The 22,837-nt window shown below is 36.9% G+C and overlaps 1 protein-coding gene across 2 annotated transcripts in view; it reads right to left on the bottom strand.

Annotated features, from left to right (window-relative positions):
* The window catches only part of LOC150081051 (microtubule-associated protein RP/EB family member 1-like), a 151,101-nt gene that overhangs the window by 5,646 nt on the left and 122,618 nt on the right, over window positions 1–22,837 (bottom strand). For both annotated transcript variants that reach the window (XM_090382067.1, XM_090382068.1), the window contains exon 7: window positions 17,302–17,460. In XM_090382067.1, coding sequence (XP_090238193.1) covers window positions 17,302–17,460 — 159 coding nt within the window. The remainder of the gene's footprint in view (window positions 1–17,301; window positions 17,461–22,837) is intronic.

The following is a 22,837-nucleotide window of genomic DNA, read 5'->3' as shown; positions in this document are numbered from 1 at the left end:
TACCATTCAGATATAACGTGTACTTGCGATCGATCCCTAAAAACTCTATTGAGATCATCATGACAGTTGCAGAGCAGACCATTTACTGTAAACAATGTCAAACTTTTTTTGATTTTGATAGTGAGCCACTGACATTCTTCCCAACTGCTTTAGTCTCGAGGCAAGAAGTTCAACTTTTATCTTTGGAAAGGGCTACATTTTTAATGAAGTCATTCAGTCATCTCACCAGCTCCAGCTGCAATATTCCTTTATCCAAGTATGTACTGAAATTGGCAGAACTTAACAGGTCTCTCTCAATGATACCTTCATCACATTCAATTTTGGCTTCTAAAGAATTTTGTTCCAGAATTGGCACACTTATTGTGAAGGTAATTGGTCTTAGTGCTGAAACCAAGTTCAGATAAACTATCTTGTGCTTATTGTTTGCTAAGAATCCAGCAGCATTTGCATTACAAAAGCAAAATCCACCATCATGATCTTTTGGCTCTATCCATATCATAAGTATGGTAAACGGCATTGACTTTTTCCCTTTGTTCAACCAATCATGTAATCCATTTGAACAAGCAGTACAAAAACTGAACAAAACCCAATGATTCAATTTCAGTATTTCTTATAAAATATGTCCGATTTCAATACAAGATTTGGGAATGAGACCGTTTCAGTCAAGTTTGTGCTTTGCATCCTCACTGATGATCACATTCTTTCAATGTCAGTCAGTGTTGCATTATACACATGCATTATAAATGAATACCATAAATACTTACAAAAAAGAAGCAGGAAGGGCTTTTATACATATCACTGATTTTGATTGTTAATGGCAATTTATTTTGGCAACTTTCTCAGTGGTACTAAAAACTCACCTTTTCTCTTCAGTTCTTTTCTCAATATGTACACTTGAATCATGAGATAATGGAAAATCAGTCATTAATTTCATTAACTTGCTTCTCACTTGTTAACCTCACTGATATACACATAGACAACTGGAGCTAAGTAATGCCACTCAATTATAATGTCACAAGTACCAAAGGCCCCATCAGTGATGCTACAACCAAGTTTGACTGTATGTACCTGCACACATGTAAGCTTATCACAGAAATTGGATAATTTTAACCTCACCTAAGGCAATGTAAGGGGGAAAATACCATCTTGCACATATACACTGTACACCAAAACATTAAACTTGTAACTGCAGTACTAACTGTTAACAATTACCAACATTCTAAAATATTTTTAAATATAGTTGACTTTTCACTAATATTTTATTATTCAGTTAAAGCAAAGTATAGCTCATCATACTTTCTTACAATGGAAGTTTCAAGTTATCCACATAATAGCATCTTGTCTGCTACTATGCTTTTGAAAGTATGAAGTTGTACACATGAAACCCACAAGCCACCATGCTGCACTCTTTTTACTAGCTTCATTTCATTTTATGGTCGTCCATAAGCACAATTGTAATACATTTTTGTGTCAAAATTTATACTCAGTTCCTAAACATGCATATCATTGCTAACTATATTGGAAATAATGAGTAAAAAATAAATAAATAAAAAAAAAAAGAACGTGTTAAATACTGAAATAAAAATGGTTTATAACATTTTTGAACAGTGAAAGAGGCTGCACATTCAAAAGAAAACTGGATGATCTGACAAATGGTTTTGGATTTATTTTAGAAGAGAGTGTGGGGAAAAAAAGCAAGCTAAACAACCAGACCTTTTTTATACTCCAGAAAACTCCAAAAAAACGGTATTAGAAACTATAATATGAGGGCTGTTCAATAATGATCATATTTTTTTTGTAATAACATACCTTTAATTATCCATATTTTGATGGTCCTTTTCAAAGCAGTCCCCATTTTATGAAATACACTTACTTTACACCAACATTTCTACTATTCTTCAAAAACCTAGTGGAAGCCATTTTTTTACATGCATTTGAGAATTGCCTCTGATGACTAAAAACATTTTCCTCATGGGGTGGGTGCAAGGCAGATGAGGAACACATCTGGCATTAATGCTGGCTAAGTACTCGATGACAGCATGAGAAATGTGAGGTCTCACATTGTTCTGATGCAGCATCCACCCACCTGCACACAGTTGTAGTTGTTTACGGTGAATGTGATCTGCAACGTGTGCAGTTCAGTTCTGTAGTAAGGTCCTGTAACAGTTGTATGTGTGGCACAACATGCTGGTAAACAATACCTTAAAGATCAAAAAAAAGATGATCATAATCTTTTCTGCAGAAGCCACAACTTTTGCTTTTTTCAGTGTTGGCGATGACACAGACTTCCAAACAGAACTTTGTTGCTTACTCTCTGGGTCGAAATGATTAAACCATGTCTCAAGACCTTTTATCACCTTATGCAGAATCTCACCATTTTCAGTAACCATTTGCCATGACCATTTGCAAATGGTCATGGAGAATACTGTGCATGCTTCCTATTTATATTCTCACTGTCTCTGCCAGTTGCATTACTGTAATACAACGATCTTCTCTCACATTACAGAAGCAGTTTTTATGGTTTCCATGGTGACAGCAGTGGTTGGAGCTACAGGACCACCAATTTTTGTGACTGAATCACATCCATCTTTAGACATTCTAAACCATTGCAAGCTGTGCTATATGGAAGCATATTCAACATAAGCCTCTTAACATTTCATACACTTCAGGTGATGTTTTCTTGAGATGGAAACAAAGTTTGAGAGAATCATACTGTTCTTTGCATGTTGCATCCATTGTTACTTAGAAGAAACTGAACAGGCATAAACTTGACTGACCATAAAGGTAACACTGTGCACACGAGTCAACTGTAATTGGTATGTGGTGCAATTTGGTTTAGTCTTAAATTCCACAGCTCAGCTTGGGGGGGGGGGGTACACAGACTAATAAATTAACAACAGCCACAGGCAGAAGTGAAAGCGATTCTTGCACTGCTTCTATTGGAATATGCAGTAGTCTGAAAAGCAAGGTACTGGGGATTTCAAGGCAAACAAGGAAAAACATGGGCTGTGTTAGGGTAACTAAGAGTAAGAACAGGTTCAGGTATACTTGCATGTGCACCAATACTAGGAGTACAGTAAATAAATTTTATGTAGTACTGGTCAAGTCAAATGCAGACATCATAGAAATAACAGAGCCATGGTGTCACTAAGATATGAGGGATGCAAAATTTGAATAAGTACAATATCTATATAATATCGGTGTAGATACACCATAGATAACTCTTAAGAAACTACAATGGTAGTGTGGTAGGCATCATTTGTTCTATCTCATATTGTGCTCTTCCTTCACGAGTTGCCATGGTATTGCACTACCTTGAATAAGTAATGCTTCACTAATACAGAAGACTATTGTTACTTATTCTCAGTGAGTACCACCACCCAGATGGCACCATTTCAAAGCTATTGGCCTATCATTGGTCAACAAATTCTAAAGGAAGCATTCAGGTAAACAATAATATAAGCTAGTAGGATTTTCATACCAATGAAGAAATACTGTTCAAGGCTTACTCTTAAGTACAATGCATACAGAAAGGACATTGCATATATTGTCAAGAGGCACTGGGGATTTGTATCACCAACATGTAGTATATATTGTGATGCTACAACTCTGTAAATGCCAGAGATAGTGTATGTTTTAGTATTAGTCTGTAATGTGTAGATATATACAGGAAAGACAGAGAATTTCATAAAATCTAAGGTAGTTGACATGGCAGCCTGTGCAATGTTGAGTAAGTTTGGTGTGATATAAGCACTGGGAAAACAAAAACGAGAGCAGGGGTTTGTTATAGGCCAAATGGCTGTGATGAGTACAACAAACAACTTTACAGAATAATAGTAGGCCAGTAAATCAGAATGTCTTATATTGGGGGATTTTAACTTTCCAGATACTGACTGGAACTTGAAGGTTGATCACTCACACTAGCAAGGCTTTTGTGGATTTACAGAATGACCATTTTCTACAGCATCAGCATGTTAGAGATGCAACAAGGCAGACCAATACTCTTGACCTGGTGGTTATCAGCAGTGATCACAGCACATTGATGTGGGATTTACTCAAAGATGTAACTACCAACAATGGTAAAAGGAAGGATTTTTGCTTTTGTAAGGGGACTACAGCAGTCTCAGTTTTTAAATTCTGTACAGTGGGACCAACTACCAATGATACCAACAACAAATTCTAAAGGAAGCATTCAGGTAAACAACAATAATAATATAAGCTACTAGGCTTTTCATACCAATGAAGAAATACTGTTTAAGGCTTACTCTTAAATGGATGTCAGATTAACTGTTGAGACATGTGGCAGAGAAATTATCAGGTGATATAAAATTGCAAAGAAAGCCAAGAAGAGCAGCAAAGACGTCTTTAGTTATATTAATAGAAGGAATGGGCTGAAACACATTGATCCACTTGAACTGTTGGCAAACTTCCTCAGGTCCCTGATACGCTGAATTTTGCATCTACATTCACACACTAGGAAATCTTTAGGGAAGGGAATGCCAAGAGTTTATCAAACTCGACCAGTGAGCTGAATGATTCTGTGATAACTGAGAAGGAAGTCAAAGAGAAATTGTTGAAGTTAGCATAAGAAAGGCACCTGGAGTGGATATGATCTATCCAATCATATAAGGGAGGCAGCAAAATAGGTAGGCAAAACCTTAGCAATAATTATAAGTGCACCTTTGGATTCATGCAAGGTTACTGTGGAATGGAGTTATGCAAATTTATCTCCAATTCACAAAGGGGAGGTCAAAGGTGACAAGAGTAACTACAGACCTGTTAGCCTAACTTCTGCTCCAAGGAAAATAATGGAGTCACTGGGAAAAGAAGTAACTCAGGACCATTTAAACAGAAGTATAGTTATACTACAGTCACGGCATGGCCTTGTTAAAGGGAGATCTTGTCTGACCAACCTGACTGGATACTATGATGCAATGACAAAGGAACTGGATGAAAAAATAATTTTGATATTATATACTTAGATTTCAGGAAAGCTTTTGATAATGTGGCACATAAGAGACTGCTGTACAAACTGTAGCAGTGTGGCATTAATGGAATGTTGCTACTGTAGATAAAGGGATGGTTGAGTGGGAGAAGGCAGTGTTTATCAATGGACACTGCTCTTTGTAAACGTTGTCAGTGCAGTCCCACAGAATTCAGTGCTGGGCCCATTGTTTTCTGTATTTATTAATGATATTGATGATGGCATATTCATCATCATCATCCATTTTCAATCCACTGCAGGATGAAAGGCCTCTCCAGCAACTTTCCAGTTCCTTCTGGCATATTAGATAGACTTAATGCTTAAGTTAGCATATGATACAAAGGCTGGTATGGTAGTTAACAACAGTATGCTGCTGCTGCAACAAGATCTAAAAAAATTAGGCAGATGGACTGTGAAATGGCAACTGAAGTTGTTGCATATGAACAGCAGTTATCCCAGAATAACTTATCAATCATGTAGAACTCTCAGGGTAGTGGAAAATGAAAAGGATCTGAAGGTAACTGCAAAGTCTGATATGAAGTTCTCTGAGAAGTACAGACAGGTTGCTAGGACAGTTCATGACATTTTGTCAATGATATATAGGAATTTTGCTAGCAGGGATAAGGAGGTGATTATCTCATTGTATAAGGCAATGATCAGGCCACATCTTGAGCATTGCATACAGGAGGCCTCATTATACAAAGGATGTAGAGTTGTTGGAATGGACACAGAGATTGTTGATGGGAACATAGAGATGCTCTTAACAAGAAAAGCTTCAGTTCTCCAAAATGCAGCATCTGAAGATTAAGCACCTGCAAGGTGATCTGATCAAGGTCTTTAACGGCAGGCTTTGAATGGTTTGAACAAACTCAGTGCAGATGGGATTCTTCCTCTTGCTCAGACTATGCACATGAGGGGACATAAATTCAAATTGAGGAAGGATGGTTACAGAATAGATGTGCACAAGTTTGCCTTCAATCAATGGATGTTTTATTGTTGGAACAAGCTTTCATCTGTTGTTGTGGAAGTGGATAGTTTGAATAAATCCAAGGAAAAGCTATACAAACTATTGGAGAGGATGGATAGGTGAAATGGGATTTTCTTTTTTCTTTGGCTGATGCCGTATAAGCTTGCTTTCTTGCATCATTTGCCACTATTAATACCAATACTAGCAGCAAGCAGTAAGAAAATTGAAGATACTTGTTGACATAAGAATTGAATTTCTGTAGATTGTGGGGGGGGGGGGAATTCAGGCTTTAAAAAACTGGCCCAAGAAAAGATTCTCACCCCCCCTCACCCCACCCACAAAACCTTCCAGTGACTTAAAAAATTAACCATCTAAAACAAAATGTTGTTCATGTGTTTTGAGTAAATTTTTATTTAATAACTTTCGAGTTTTACTGTTATTTACCAATCATAACATAATATGTACTGATAAAAATTTCAAAATTGGTATGTATTGATAATTTATAGCATTTATGAAACTATCTCTGGTTGTTATATAAAAATGTGCAAGATGTAATATGCACATTTCTAGTATGTGGAGGTTTTTTTTTTTTGGAATTGATGGCATGTGTTATAACAAGACAAGCTGTATTACTAATCAATAATACATTACAGATGCTATTGTTCTAAGGGGGGGGCTACTTATTAGACTAGGTAATATGTATAATGTTCAGTAGTTAATGATTTAATTTGTAAGTTATTCTTATTCTCGGTGGCAAGCTTCCTCATTTGTATCGCTCCCTTCATAAAAAGGAACCATAAGCATTTTAAAATGCTCAGAATACAATACCACAAAAAATCATTAACTAGACAATATGATATCATGACATTAGTTGCTAAACTGGTTGTGAGACCCTTCGTTAAGATGTAATTAAAAGTTATCTATTTAATTTTCATTACTATCATAGACTTCATTCTTCAATCAGAATTTTCAAATGACACAAGGATAAAGCAAAAGGTACAGATATTTTAATATTTGTGTACTACAGAGTGATCAAGAGGTCACATAACTAAATTTAGGTGGCTGTATATTTGCATGAAAATGCTGTAACTTGCCCTTTTCATCAACAAATGAATATCACAAGGTTAACAATAAGCATAACAATTGCCGGTAGTAGTGTCACGTGTCTGGGTTCAGTGCACATTAATAACTGAAGAGTTTTGCAACACATTTAAAAAAAAATGTAAAATAACAATATATGCGAACAACATCCTAGTCCAAAACATTCAGTAACACATTGGCCTCCAAGTCAAATGGGATGAAGAGCTGAAATTCCTTCCACACTTTGCATACATTCGGAGGAAAACATTCGCAGCACTCTGGACAAGGCAGGAGCTCACTGGTATTAGAGACCCCAGTTTAATGAAGCAGTACATCAACAGATGTGTTACTCCTATTCCCCTATATGCAACACAAATGTGGTCTTCAGCTTCTGAAAGCAGTATTAATCAATGCCTTTCTACAACTTGAATATTGGCTCTTGAGTTGGCTAAACAGAATTACAGCTAAGCCTTTTACCATCTCAAGAGCTATATTATATGCCAATCTAGAGATCACACTGAAGATTTTTTTTTTTTTTTTTTTTTGTTAGTTGTTGGCGCATCGGCTTCTGTGGCTATATTGCACCTCCCAAGGTTTTTGTATTTTCTACTCTGATCCAAGCCCGAGGCGCGATTCGAACCCGCGACCTTTGGGTTGCCAGGCAGGCACTTTACCTACCCGGCTAGCCCAGTCGGCTGACTCTGAAGATAAATGATCACCACAAAGAATATAATGACACTTGCTCAGCTCTTAATGGGACAGTTGGATTCACCGAAAGCCCGAGACTGGATAATAAAAACCAGGAGGAAAACAAAGATGAGCTGCATATAAGGAACTGCAACTCAGGGTAGCATTTACACAGTTGGATAGTCTAGGAAAATTCTCTCTAGCAAACACTGTAAAGCTGTTTAATAACTTAAATATCAACCTGAAAAACTTTGCACAAGCAAATCATATTGAAAAGAAGTTCTCAAAAACTCCTACCTGTAGCTACAGATGTAAGGAAACATATACAGCACCCTGGTCTTCCAGACATGAGCCGGTAGGTTTTAGGAATTCCGACCTCATCATAAAATAGATTAAGATGTCCTACCCACCCAATCCACTTCCACAGAAGGAACCGACTGCTGTAAACAGTACAATGAACTGTCAAGTTTTTATTTTGTATTATATTGTATCCCTGTCACACCTGAAGTTTCGTTGTTTCATGTGTGACACATATGCTGTTCTGCTATAAATCTCCAACTACTGCAGGTCAAATTAGCAGTTATGCTTTAAATGCAGCAGTTTTAAGCTTTTACCTGTTTAATATTAACTTGTAAGCCTTAAGCAGATTACAAGTATTTCACTGTATAATCCAGATAACAAATTTTAAAAAACTTAATATAGTATTATATTCTGTGGCATAATAGAATATGTATCTTCACCACCTAGCCAGTAGTTGTAACCAGGTGTCTCTTAGGAGAAATAAAGATAAAGAGAGGGCGCTGACTCTCTTTAAAAATTACAGCTGTGAATTACAGGCTCCGAAAAAGCAATAAGTGTTTGTCTTTTTATTTACCTAATTATTATTTTATATTGTACTTTATACGTAGTCTTATAATTATTTTATTTATATTATATTATTTATTTATATTATTTTATTTTAAAAATATATGTTTTTTTAATTTAGATAAAGGGTTTTTTGTAGATTACAACTTAATATATGTAAAACTGTTATTTTGTTTGAATCATGCAGCCGCTGTTCTTGTATACAGTAGTAGGGTAGGAAATTAAAATTTTTAATTGTGGTAACTAGGTAGCTCTAACGTATAATTATATAGCATAATACGCATCACTGCATTTAGGATTCTCTTAGATAGCGTAGTATTGACAATTAATTAATTAAATTTATTGATCTTATTAATTTAAAATATTATGCCCGGGACTAGAGCAGCAAAGCAACGGGCAAAAAGTGGCAGGAGTGCTGTGACTCGGGGGGAGAACTGGGGGGGGGGGGGATTCTCCAACGCATCACAGCCTAAAAAAAAGTGCAACTTGTGAAATGTTTGCCGAACTCTCTGGAACAGAACATGATCTAGCCAAGGAGAATGTCTTTGTGTGTGCCAGGTGCAGAGTGTCTAGAAATTAGGCATCAACTCAGCGTTCTACTGGGCATCTATGAGATGCTTCAGGTGTAGGGTAGATGCCCTTGAAGAAATTAATATGAGGGCCCTTCAAACTCTCAGCTGCCCAACTCAACGCCAGAGCTCACTCCTGGGTATCAGGCAACACATCAGCAATCTCCAAGGCAGAATGCGCTGGTCCCAAAGGAACTAGTTATTGTCGGCGACTCTATTGTCAGGGAGACGGGGAATATATTGTGTAAAAAGGATAGATGAAACAGGACCAGGGTATGTCTGCCAGGGGCAAAAGTTGATGATGTTGTAAAGCATATATCGTCTTTTAAGGGCACAAAAGGTGATATTGTTGTACACGTTGGCACCAATGACATTACGAGTAGGAGATCTGCAGATTTACTTAACAAGTACAGGTCAGTGTTGCAAAATAGTCGTGAGTCAGGGTTAAATTTGAAAGTGTCTGCAATTCTGCCCAGACACGAATGGAGGGAGTATATGATGAGAGCCTTGTCGATCAATTCGGCCCTGGAGGGATTGTGCAAGGCTCAAGGGGTAGAATTTTTTTCAGTGTGGTCTGTGCTTGTTAACAGGAGATATTGCTTCTACAGGGATGGGATACACTTAACTAGAAAGGGTGCAAGAATATTTGCTGATACTATCGAGGCAGTGTTAAGTGGGTCGAAAAACTGCTAGCTTCGGGGATTTCACAGACTAAAAGGTTAAAAGTAGCCGCAGACAGAGATGAAGGTGATTCTTGCACAACTTCTATTAGAATAAGTAGCGACCGGGAGCGACGGGTTTCAGGGACTGATGGCAGTCATCATGAAACAGGTGGGTATATGGGATGTGTCAGGGTAAATAGGAATACGAATAGGTTCATGTATACCAATGCTAGAAGTATAGAAAATAAATTTGATGAATTTGAAGTGTTGGTCAAGAAATCAAAGGCTGATATTGTTGGGATATCAGAGACATGGTATTACATTAGCATTAGCATTAGCAGAGGCATTTGATGCAAGAAAGCTAGCTTATGCAGCATCAGCCAAAAAAAAAAAAAAAAAAAAAAACCCACTTCCACTTCACCCCTCTGTTCGTTCATTGATATTAGAAATGCAGAATGGAATTTGGGGAGTACAATGTGTACAGAAAGGATAGACAGAATAGGAAGGGAGGAGGTGTCATGCTGTTAATTAAGAAAAACAAAATCAAAAGAAGTGCATCCATTTGATATAGATGAACAGTGCACTGTTGAGCAGTTTGGTGTGATATAAGCACTGTGAAAGCAAAAATAAGAGTAGGAGTGTTATAGGCCTAATAACTCAAATGAGTACAATGAACAATTGTACAGAGAAATAGAGTGGGCTAGTAAATCAGAATGTCTTATAATGGGGGATTTTAACTTTCCAGATATTGACTGGAACCTGTGGGTTGATCACTCACACACTAGTAAGACTTTTGTGGATTTATTGGATGACTGTTTTTTTGCAGCAGCATGTTTGAGAGGCAACCAGAGAGGGTAATACTCTTGATCTGGTTATCAGCAGTGATCATTCGTGTATTAAGAATTTGCAGATAAAGGAACCACTAGGTGGCAGTGATCACAGGGTACTGATGTGGGATTTACTTAAAGATATAATTACCATCAGGGGTAAAGGAAAGGGTTTTTGCTTCCGTAAAGGTGAGTACAGTGGTCTCACAGAGTTTTTAAATTCTGTACAGTGGGATCAACTGACGATGTTACCAACAGTAAATTCTAAGTGGGAAGCATTCAAGGAATTAATCGTGGATGCAACTAAAAGTTTCATACCTATTAAGAAATACTGTTCGAGGTTTAGGCCTAAATGGTTATCAAATGAACTAATGAGACTCATGACAGAGAAAAAAAATGCATGGGATGCATATAAATTATCAAGCTTCTCAGAAGCCTATGGCAGATATAAGCTAGTCTGTAATCAGGTCACAGAGCAGGTTAGTCAGGCGAAGGCACATTATGAGAAATCTTTGGCAAAGGAAGCTAAGAAAAATAGCAAAGATTTATTTACTTATATAAACTCTAAAAGGAAGGAGATGAATCTGATTGGTCCACTTGATATCGATGGTTCGACTGTTGATGATCCTGCTCAGATAGCAAACAAACTGAATGAGTATTTTGCATCTACATTCACACGAGGAGTTAAGGTTTGAAAATGGCAGAAGGTTATCAAATTGTAGCAGGGTGCTTACTGATTTTGTAATAACTGAAAGCAAAGTGGAGGACAAATTGTTGAAGTTAAACATAAGAAAGGCACCTGGGGTGGATGGGACCTATCCAGTTACATTAAAGGAGGCGGCAAAGGAACTAAGCAAACCATTAGCCATAATTATGAGAGCATCCTTGGACTCGGGGTAGGTCCCCACGGACTGGAGATGTGCAAATCTATCCCCAATTCACAAAGAGGGATCGAAGGGTGACAAGTAATTACAGACCAGTTAGATTATCTTCTGTTCCGAGCAAAATAATGAAGTCGCTGGTTAAAGATGCATTGCAGGATCATCTAGACAAGACTGCAGCAATAATTCAGACACAGCATGGGTTTGTTAAGGGAAAGTCTTGCCTGACAAATTTGATAGGATATTATGATGTGGTTACAAAGGAACCGGATGCAAAAAATAATTTTGATATCATATAATTGGATTTCAGGAAAGCTTTTGACACTGCTGCGCATGGAAGACTATTGTACAAACTGGAGCAGAATGGTATTAAGGGTAAGTTGCTACAATGGATAAAAGGATGGTTGAGTGGGAGAAGACAGAGGGTGGTAATCAATGGGTGCTGCTCTGCGTGGACTAATGTTATTAGTGGAGTCCCACAGTTCGGTGTTGGGTCCACTGTTGTTTTGTATATTTATCAATGATATTGATGAAGGTATATCAGGTTGAGTGTCGAAGTTTGCAGATAATACAAAGGTTGGCAGAGTTGTTAATGACAGTAATGGCAATGTGCTACTGCAACAGGATCTAGAAAATTTGGGCAGATTGGCTAAGAAGTGGCAACTGAAGTTTAACGTTGACAAACACAAAGTGCTGCATATGGGTAGAAATAACCACAGAGAAACATACCAACTGTGTGGTACTACACTTAAGGTGGTAGAAAACTAGATCATATGTATAGCTTAGCTTAATTTTCAGCACTCACCTCATAGTAATCCGCTTAGCTGGTGGAGAGTTTTACCACATACATAGTGGTTATAGGATTCTAATAACTTACAGGGATTATGGGTTTAAAAACTAAGTTATGGGCTATAAAAATTTTCTTAAGAAAGGAAAGTGCACCTTCCATTCTATGGTTGCCTAATTAAATTAAATTAAATGAAGAAAAATAGAAGCTAATAGCCACGCACGAGCGACTTTCGAAATCTTCCTCAGTTAGCTATAGTGGGGGGGAAGAGAGCGCGCTTGTGTTATATACGGGTTGGGTTTCCCGAAATGCATTTCAGTGCACGCGGAAACTTAATACGTGCTAAAGTTCAAATGGGGGAGAAATTGGCAGGAATCTTTTTGTTTAACACGTTGAGTGATGTATGGTGCTGAAACCATTTGATGACAAGGGCCTCGTTTTCAAGGATTTTGTAGCTGGAATTTAATTTGACTACTGTGATGGCTGAATCGATGAGTGGGTTATGATTATAAGATTGGACGTGTTGTGTTAGTTCTGTACTTGTTGAATTAGATTTGAAGCTATTAAAGTGGTAGTATGCACGCGTGTTGGAAATTTTTGATGTCCCGAATTTTGCTGTTGTACTGCCTATGTAACATGCTTGGCAATCTGATTGGCATTTGATCAAATATATAATGTTATGATCTTGTGTTCAATGGACACTGCTCATCGTGGACTCCCTCAGGGTTCAGTGTTGGGTCCATTATTGTTTTCTGTTTTTATAAATAAATACAGAAAACAATAATATTGATGATGGTATATCAAGCTTAATGTCGAAGTTTGCAGACGATACAAAGGTTGGCAGGGTTGTTAAGGACACTACTGACACTATGCTGCTGCTGCAACAGGATCTGGAAAGGTTGAGCAGATGGGCTGAGAGGTGGCAAATGAAGTTTAACATTGACAAATGTAAAGTACTACATATGGGAAACAGCAACCCCAGAGCAACGTATCAACTCTGTGGTGCTACACTGACAGTGGTAGAGAATGAAAAGGACCTGGGGGTAATTGTGCAGGCAGATATGAAGTTCTGTGAGCAGTGCAGACAGGTGCAAGAGTAGTTCATGGTGTCTTGTCAATGATATACAGGGATTTTTCTAGCAGGGATAAGGAGGTAATTATTCCCTTGTATAAGGCAATGGTCAGGCCACACCTTGAGTACTGTATACAGGTCTGGAGGCCTCATTTCAAAAAGGATGTAGAGCTGCTGGAACGAGTACAGAGAAGGGCAACAAGATTAGTGAATGGAACAAAGGGTTGCTCTTATGAAGAAAGGCTCAAGTTTTGCAAATTACAGTGTCTGGAGACTAGGCACCGGCGAGGTGATCCGATAGAGTTGTATAAAGCATTGAATGGTTTGAGCACGCTCAATGATGATGGGATTCTGCCTCTTGCTCAGAATAATCACCTGAGAGGGCATAAATTCAAATTGAAGAAAGACAGATGTAGGATAGATGTGCAGAAATTTGCCTTAAGCCAGCGAGTAGTTGGTTGGTGAAACAGACGTCCATCCCTTGTTGTGGAAGTTGATAGCCTAAAAAAACTTAAGGCTCAGCTGGACAGGTTTCTAACAAACAGAGGGGTGAAGTGGAAGTTTTTTTTTTGGCTGATGCTGCATACGCTTGCTTTCTTGCATCATATGCCTCTACTAATGCTAATGCTATGCAACACTCAGACGGCACCATTTGAAAAATGGTATGGGATAAGATACTCTTATCCACATTATGTCTCTATTAGACTTAGGAAAGCAAAAAAGGTGTAGGAAAGTGATAGTAGGAGAGGGAGAAGAAATGGTGCCGAAAGATAAAAGTGACAGTTACTCCTCATACTAACACCACTCAAAAACTCATCGAATAGGCAACGCTTCCCCAGTAGAGAAGACTGTTCTTACTATTCTCAGAAACTCCGTGATTATCAAGCTCTCCAACAAGGCACCGTTTTGAAGCTTGTCTTCTTCTCGGTGGGTGGGCAGGTACCCTGATGTTACAATAGTGACAACCCAATTATGAAGTATAACTCCACAATATGAGAGATGCTTGTGGTGTGCATGGTTTAATCTAAAAACTATTTCTTGACTAAATGTCTAAGAGTAGGAAAAAGGTTGTTTATGCATGGATAATGTACTTCCATCATTTCTACTACCCAGGTGGTATGCATGCATCGTTTTGCCCATGCATAAACAACCTTTTTCATACTCTTAGACATTTAGTCAAGAAACAGTTTTAAATTAAATCATGCACACCATCAAGCATCTCTCATACTTCATAACTGGGTTGTCACTACTGCAACAACAGGGTACCTGCCCACCCAACGATGAGTTAAGCCAACAAGCTTTGAAACGGTCCCGTCTGGGTGATGGTATCCGCTGAGAATAAGCAACATTAGTCTTCTCCACTAGTGAAGCATTACTTATTCAAAGCAGTGCAATACCTCGGCAACTAATTGTGAAGGTATTCACAATGAGATATAATCAAACAATGGATGTATACTACCTGGGTAGCAGAAATGATGGAAGTGCAGCACACATTCATAAACAACCTTTTTCATACTCTTGGACATTTAGTCAAGAAATAGTTTTAGATATTTATTTAACACGAAATACTGTAAGATAGTAAAGTAAGACATTCAATAGGATTGAGTTCCATAGACTGAGCGGGCCACTGCAACAAAGAAAAGTCATTGTCATGTTCCTGGAACCATTCAATAGTGATTCGGGCTTTGTGCACCTGTACATTATCCTGCTGGAAGTAACCATCTGACTGGGGATAAACTGTCAACATGGACGGATGCACTTTTTTTTTAATGAAAACCCCCAAACACGAAAGGTATCAAAACCTATAGTACTTAGTACCGTGCATGGGTTGAAGGAGAAGTATGGGGGGGATGCCGGAAACTTTGCTCTAGAGACTAAACATGGATTTCACCACTTCAAGCCTCCAATAAGCAAAGCGGTGGTATTTCACTGGTTGATGAAAGTCATCTACCACCTACACTTGGTCAGCAACGATCTTTAGGTACGATGTGGCATTCAGATGTGAATCTATGGGTATCAATGGACCCAACATGTCCCAAAAAAAACATTACCCCACACCATAACACTGTCCCCTCCACTTTTTTTTTTTTTTTTTTTTTTTTGATTTGGTAGTTGTTGGCGCATCGGCTTCTGTGGCCATATTGCACCTCCCAAGGTTTTTTTTGCAGTACTTTGATCCAAGCCCGAGGCGGGAATCGAACCCGCGACCTTTGGGTTGCCGGGCAGGTACTTTACCCACTCGGCTAGCCCGGTCGGCTCCCCTCCACTTTCCACAATAGTCGTCAGACATCACAGGTCCATGGATTCATGTTGTTTTCGCCAAATTCTGAGCCTTCCATCAACATGATGCACCAGGAACTTCAACTCGTCAGACCAAGCAACTGTTTTCCAATCCTCGATAGTCCAGTGCTGGTGTTGCTGTGCCCACAGGAGGTGTGCTCTCTTGTTCTTAATATCAAAGGTACGCGATGTGGCCGTCAGCTGTTGTAGCCCATTCGCGAAAAAGTGCACCTAGTGGTCCGTTGTGATATTTTGTTCTGCGCAACAAGGATGTATTCTGACGTGATGCGCAACATTGTGGCCCGTCTATTTGCTTGCACAATTCTAGCCATCCTCCTCTGACCTCTCTCAGCAAGTGATTTTCTTCCACAGGAGTGCCGTTGAGAGGATGTTTTCTGTTCATTGCACCATTCTCAATACACCCTTGAGACTGTGGTGCGTGAAAAGTTCAGGAGAACTGCCATTTCAGAGATGCTTTGTCCAGCACATCTTGCACCTACTATACCATGCCACGTTCAAAGTCCATTAGATCACTCCCATTCTCGCTACGGATTGTACGCTTAACTGATACTAGAAAGGTTGTTCTGCTGCATTTATAACCACAACTGTGGTCATGTGACTTGCAACGTTGTGGGACAAACCATTTGCGTGCACAGCAAGGGTGTACCTAATAAAGTTGGAGCACAGTGTATTTCCTGTTCTTTCATAATTGGATCCTTAACTACACCACCTCTGGATCTTAAGTCACCATTTTACTTATTTCTAGATATTTAAATTAGTTCTTTTTCCTTGGATGTATTTTTTGCCAAATTGGATTCTTTATAAATTGGACTATAGATTATAATTATTAATCTATTTATATCTCAAAACATTTGATGATTCTTGTTTTCTATACTCTGATACATTTACAATCATTCCCTTATATGAAAATATAACAGTTATCATTTGGTCTAACGTGTATATGTGTTTTTTTTTTTTTTTTGCTAACGTATTGTACAACACTATCTATTAACGGTAATGTGTTTATGCATCCTTCAATGCTGCTTTGCATTTTTAGGTGCATCTGTCATACCTGATTTATTTTTTTTTTTTTTCATTGAAACCATTTGATCAACAGAATACCTCTTCATCTTATGTAACTTTTTAAACATTTTCTTTAAGAGGTTACATTTAATATTCATTTATATATATATATAGATTTATTACGTATTTCAGTTGCAGTTCTAGGTCTATACACATCAGTTTCAGTATACTGATTCTATCTAGAATCAGTATACTAGTACTTTCCAGAATTCCAAATTTAGCTAAAAGTGAGCCAACACAACTAAGGCCATTAGACAGCAGTGTATTATCTTAATAAATTATGTGTATTTCATGGTCATTGCCCATGTGGATTTTTTCAGATGAAAAATTGGAGTTTTTGGGTGGGGGACTCATGCAACCTTGGCCTTACTAATATTACCTTGTGTGAAGAATAGCCCATAAAACCCCCATCTAGGCCTTTTCCACATCATATGGGAAGACTGTGATCATAACTATTGTGCTAGTCATTCTGGCTAATGTTCTGGTTTAGTCATGCTGCATTATAAGCAGCTTTGCCAATAAAAAATATTGCTTGAAAGAATGCAACTAACAGTTTACCTCTGTGGCATACAATATGTCCAAGAACTGCTGCACGAAACCATTCTTCTCACCATTCTGCTCTTGTTCTTGACAAAGAACTTCAATGTCTCTCAACTTTCCATAATAAAAGTCACGTTCACGTTCTAGTCCCTCAATCACAATTTTCATTTCAGTCAACTGAAAATTAAATTACATTAGATAAATTTCTGAAAAAGAAAACATCATATATAGTACTTTTTTAAGAGATTAAAAATCTCATTCAAGGTTTCATTACATTTTAGTTAATAACCAACATTAAATGCAAAACGTCTGGCACATTTTCAACCATCAAATAATATTATACCCAAAATACTTTACACACAGATTATTTGATAATACAGTGGATTTCGGTTATTTGGGGCAGCCATTTATTTGGAGCAAATCTTAAAGAACAGAACCTAATTGAGAAAATAGCCAGGGTTTTCTTCCCTTAATTGGGACAACATGCCATTTAATCAGGGCAGGATACCACAGCCCTACGATTATCTCTGACCATACCATGTGATCCAATCGGATTTCTGAAGATCACAACCATAAAACAATTAGCATTTTCCGGTTTATTGGGCTTTTCTGTTAATGCAATCTATTATAAACAGATAGCAAACTCAATCTTATTAAATTTGTAATAATACCGGCACCTGGAATTGTGGGTTTTTACGTTATTATGGTGAAATGTGTTTCCCCTTCCATGAAATCTTCAATCATATAAAAAACAAATTTTCAGAAACTTCTCTTCATTCCTAATTTTTAATCAGTGAATGGAAATATCAATTAGTTAGCATGTACATATTATATATATGTATGTATTAATTAAGCTATGCACATAAACGTAAATTTATTTTTATTTTGCTAACCTGTAGAAAATATTCTTCCGATTTTCATGTATCATTTATATTTTTAATTGGTAAGGTAATAAAGTGTAAATTTGTGCTTAATATATCTTACTTTTATAGCCTGTGGATGATATTCCTCCTATTTTCACTTATTAGAATCGCTGTTTAATAGAATTAAAATTCTATTCACAAACGTGATCATAATAACCAGCGCTTACTACATATAGTATAGTGAACATACTTTACTATGGTGAATCGATTGTAATGTGATCTGATCGTACAGAGAATCGATCGTAAAGCGGGATCGAGTCCACTGTATTTTTAACTATTTACGTGAAACTTCATATAAATGGGGCAGCCGCTTAATCGGTCCAATACGCACTATCCCAATGTGTCCCAAATAACTGGAATCCACTGCAGTATGCTTCTTTGCATTCTATTTTTCTGCCTAACTGTCTGGGGGATGATTTTTTCCCCTCCCATGACAATAATAAAAATTGGGCTTATGATCACTTCAAAAATTACATCATTACCCATGAGTTGATCTAAAATTTTGTTTATAACTCAATAACATCAGCAAAATATATAAATCTGCCATACCCCAAATTTAATAATCGCAAAACTTTTGTTACCTTTTTAATCAAAAAAGTTTTTCTTTCCTCACTCTGAGTGGCTTCTCATTTTTAATGTTCAACACGAGGCTGCTAATTGAGCAGCCTCGTGTTGAACCCATCTACCCACTGATGAGAGACTAGCATGTCTCAAAGCAAGTTATATTGTTCTTCCATCCATGACATTAATAAAAACTGTCATGTGATTATCAATATGAATGGCAGATTTACCTCCTTTGGTGATGGTATTTGTTAAAAAAAAAATTAAATTAGTAGCTTTTTTTGTCACCTGAAGGAACAAAGCATTTCCAGATGGGAAGAGACAAAAAAAAAAGAAAGAAAAAAGACTGCAGAACATATTAATATAAAATTATTTTGACATCTGCACTGAATATATTTTCATTCTTTCACTTAATACAGATTACTTATAAATCAGTACTTGTAAGCACAAAATTTTGATTATGTTGCTTACTGGGATTGTTTAATAGAGATATTTACCATTTTTCCTTTCAACCAAAAATTCTGTGATGGGAGATCAGAAATTCCTGGGCCTAACATGGAAAATATTGTAATTGAACCTTGTGCAGCTAGAATATAAAAATACAACTCCTTTTAGAATTTTAATCAAGTGTGTCTAAATATTTTTTTTAGAAATTCTAAATTCTTGTGAAGACTGCTGAGTTTTGCAAAATGATGCCAAAAAGAGCTGTGAGCAGTGATCACAAATATTTGTAAAAGGGAAAAAACAACTCCAGATGAGATCTACAAAGACATGATTGATACTCTGCACAACGTAGCTCCCTCACATGCCACAGAAATGGATACCTGAGTTTAAAATGGGCAGTCTTGTGAAGTATTCCATATGAAAAACAGTCACAACTGAGGAACTAATCAATGAAATCCAGATGAATGATTCATGGACTGCTATCTGAAGAATGTGCAAGACCACAAGTACTGTTTACTAAACAGTGCAGTCCATACTGACAGAATAATTAGGTAAAAAAAAAAAAAAAAAATTATCAGTAGGATAAGTTACCTGAACATTGACAACTGATCAGAAATGAATGAGAGCAAAATTTTTTGAGGCACTTCTAACAGAGTTCAATTGCATTCAGTCCTGACACTTTATATGCAATATATTACTATGGATGAGACTTTGGTTTGTCATTTCGCTCTTGAGAAAAAAAAGAGAACAAAAACTGCAGAGTCATCATGGATCTCCAAGGGGTTAAATATGAAAGAAGTTTCATGTTTAACCACTTGCTAGCAATGTCATGGTCTCTATTGCTGGATGCTGTTCCATCACTACAATGTACCAGTTAACAAATTTCCTGTTGAAACAGCCATTAAAAAAGAAGCTGGATTTTCAATTGATCATCCACCCAATTCACCAGATCTTGACCTCAGCAACTTTTGTTTCCTTGAATAAAGGATTACGTGCATGGACAGAAAATGTCTGTGACAGTGATGCAATGAATGTTTTAAATAAATAGTTTCATAGACTTGACAAAAATTTTCTCCCCCTTTTGTAATAGATAAGGAGGCTACATTACCAATGGGAAAAGATGCACTGAAACTGCAAGTGGATCATGTAGAAATCGAATTATTTTCATTATTGCAATTAGTTACATCTATATTGGGATTAAAACATTTTGTTTGCACTTCGTAACTTAGATGACCTGAACAGCAGAACCCTGAAATGCTTTGATTCAATCTCGATATAAGATCATCAATCAGGATTGATGTTCTTATATCAAGAAGAATAATTTGTACTGGTGGAATCTGATTATTTTGTATTTGTTGATACTTTTATTCTATGAGTGTAGCCAGACAGACACATGCACTGAATGTGTTTAAATTACTCACTCCAACATTAATGTGCATTATCATACATTAAATTTTTTTTATAATTCACTATACACCTGAATCAAAACCTGCCATATTTCAGAAATTGAAATTTTGAAGTATTTAATATCTAGAGATCCAGCTAAGGCTGGAATATTACAGAACTGTTTATCTGACACTGTCTAAATGGTGTTCCCATACTTTTCTTCCTCCAAATTAATGACAACCAATTAATCTATGTCATAAATTGCAGTAGGTAAATTATATTTGCTACACAGTATTGGATATTCAAAATCTTTACCTTCCACAACTTAGGTGAAGCTGGTTAGTGCACCATGCCAACTTAAGAGTCATAAGTTGCAGGGTGCACTTAAGAGAATCTACTACTACATATGCAGGCATATTACTCAAATCCAAAGTAATCTAATCTTCTTTCAAATAGTCTCTTAAAATGTTTATATACTCAAAGTGGCTCAACTTTCCTTTAACAACAAACATAATTTCAATACACAATGCACAACACATTACTGCAGTACCGATAGCTACTTAATGCTGCTTATGAATAACAAATTAAAATTTTAAATTTTTATTGAAAAATCAAAAATTAGTATTAACATTGGCAAAATGGCACTAGGAAACAAAGTTTATACATAATCAGCAAACAAAAAGTATGTACACATCATACTTGTAATGACTTATTCAAATCCAAATAATAAAAAATACAAACTAAAAATAGAAAATCAACAACAATCAACCTTTCTGAATCCACCTGCATTCCAAAAACACTTACCATGCTCTTGAGCTGAAAGCAGTCTTGAATTTTTTAGGTAGTGGGGGATCCTTTGTAGTACCATTCCCCATGGGATTTCTTTGATTACGAAATGAAATACTGTGCTATGTCTTGTCACAAGTTGCTATTTGTGGCAGGAATGCATTTACCTCCAGTTCAAACTGGTTTAAATGTTTCGGTGGAAATGTCAACACATGCCTTGTGACAAACATCAGCATCTTGGGGACCTATCATGCATACTTTCTTAACGAATAATCGTTCTAGAAAGTGCATCTTTCAGATCTACTGTACATACCCTTTTTTGAACAAAGTGTCCATGAATAATTTTTTGCACTTCCCTCACTTATGCTCACTTGCAAGTGCACACACACCATAATACACCTCGACAGTTTAGCTGCATGTGAATAATACAGTAAGTTAGCAACTTCTTTCTGGCGTATGAAAATTTTGGTGCACAATCATACCTACCTGAACACATGATAAGGCCCTTTCCCATACTATGCACTTTCAATGTGGAGAGAATTTCAGACATTTTCTGTAACCTTCTCTTTTAACAGAAATTTGATAATACAGTGCCTCAGAGGGACAGAGTTTGGCACCATGTTGTATTGTATGGAGGGCATTAGTATGTCAAGGTTAACAGTGTTACCACTATTAGTATTAGTAATGGCCATATAGTGCAAGGAAGTCTAAAGCTTAAGCTGTACCAGTAAAAAAAAAAAAAAAAAAAAAAAAAGAGTAATATAATAATGTAGTTACCCACGTAGGTAACTACACTGGTGGTAGTAGCCACAAAGTTTTGTTGCTCTGGTATGCATACACACCTTCTGCATTCTAGAAATCTAAACCTTGCCATAAAGCTGGGAATGAGCAAGTGTGGTTTTATGCTGTGACAACCTTGACTGCAAAAACTTAACAACAATGACTTGAATCAAGTCATGCTTTTGTCTGATCAGTTATTTTTGTTCCAACATTCTGGTTATAGTTTCCATTAAGAAGGCAGTGTCGGAGGGTATTTAATCTTCAGCAGCATACATTTAACATTGCACGATCACGCACATCAACCCTTAAAGGTGCTACATTTTTTAAACTATCTGCAAGAAATAATTCAAATTATTCACATTTTGACACTACCCTAATTTCAATCTATTATGAACACTGTGTTCATAACTGCGCATTCCATTTCTTATATTTAAAAAAATTACATTTTAAAATAATTTTTTAAAACACCACTGCAGGATGCACATTTGCTATTTGTTTGAACCTACTTGCTTTCTTTGGGCATGGTGTAATTTTTTTCTGTGGGAGGAAGTTGTACATTGCTAAGGTTGGCAGAGTGGCACTTATGAAAACAAAAATAATGTATTCTTTGTAATTGGTGCTGAAGTTTTTTTCAGCACTTTTCATTTTCACTTGTGAAAACAAAACTCCTGCAT

This window comes from Mastigoproctus giganteus, chromosome 9 (genome assembly GCF_048544385.1).
Source record: "Mastigoproctus giganteus isolate SK-2022 chromosome 9, ASM4854438v1, whole genome shotgun sequence".
Taxonomy (NCBI): domain Eukaryota; kingdom Metazoa; phylum Arthropoda; class Arachnida; order Uropygi; family Thelyphonidae; genus Mastigoproctus; species Mastigoproctus giganteus.
This window is presented reverse-complemented; position numbering and strand designations above follow the sequence as displayed.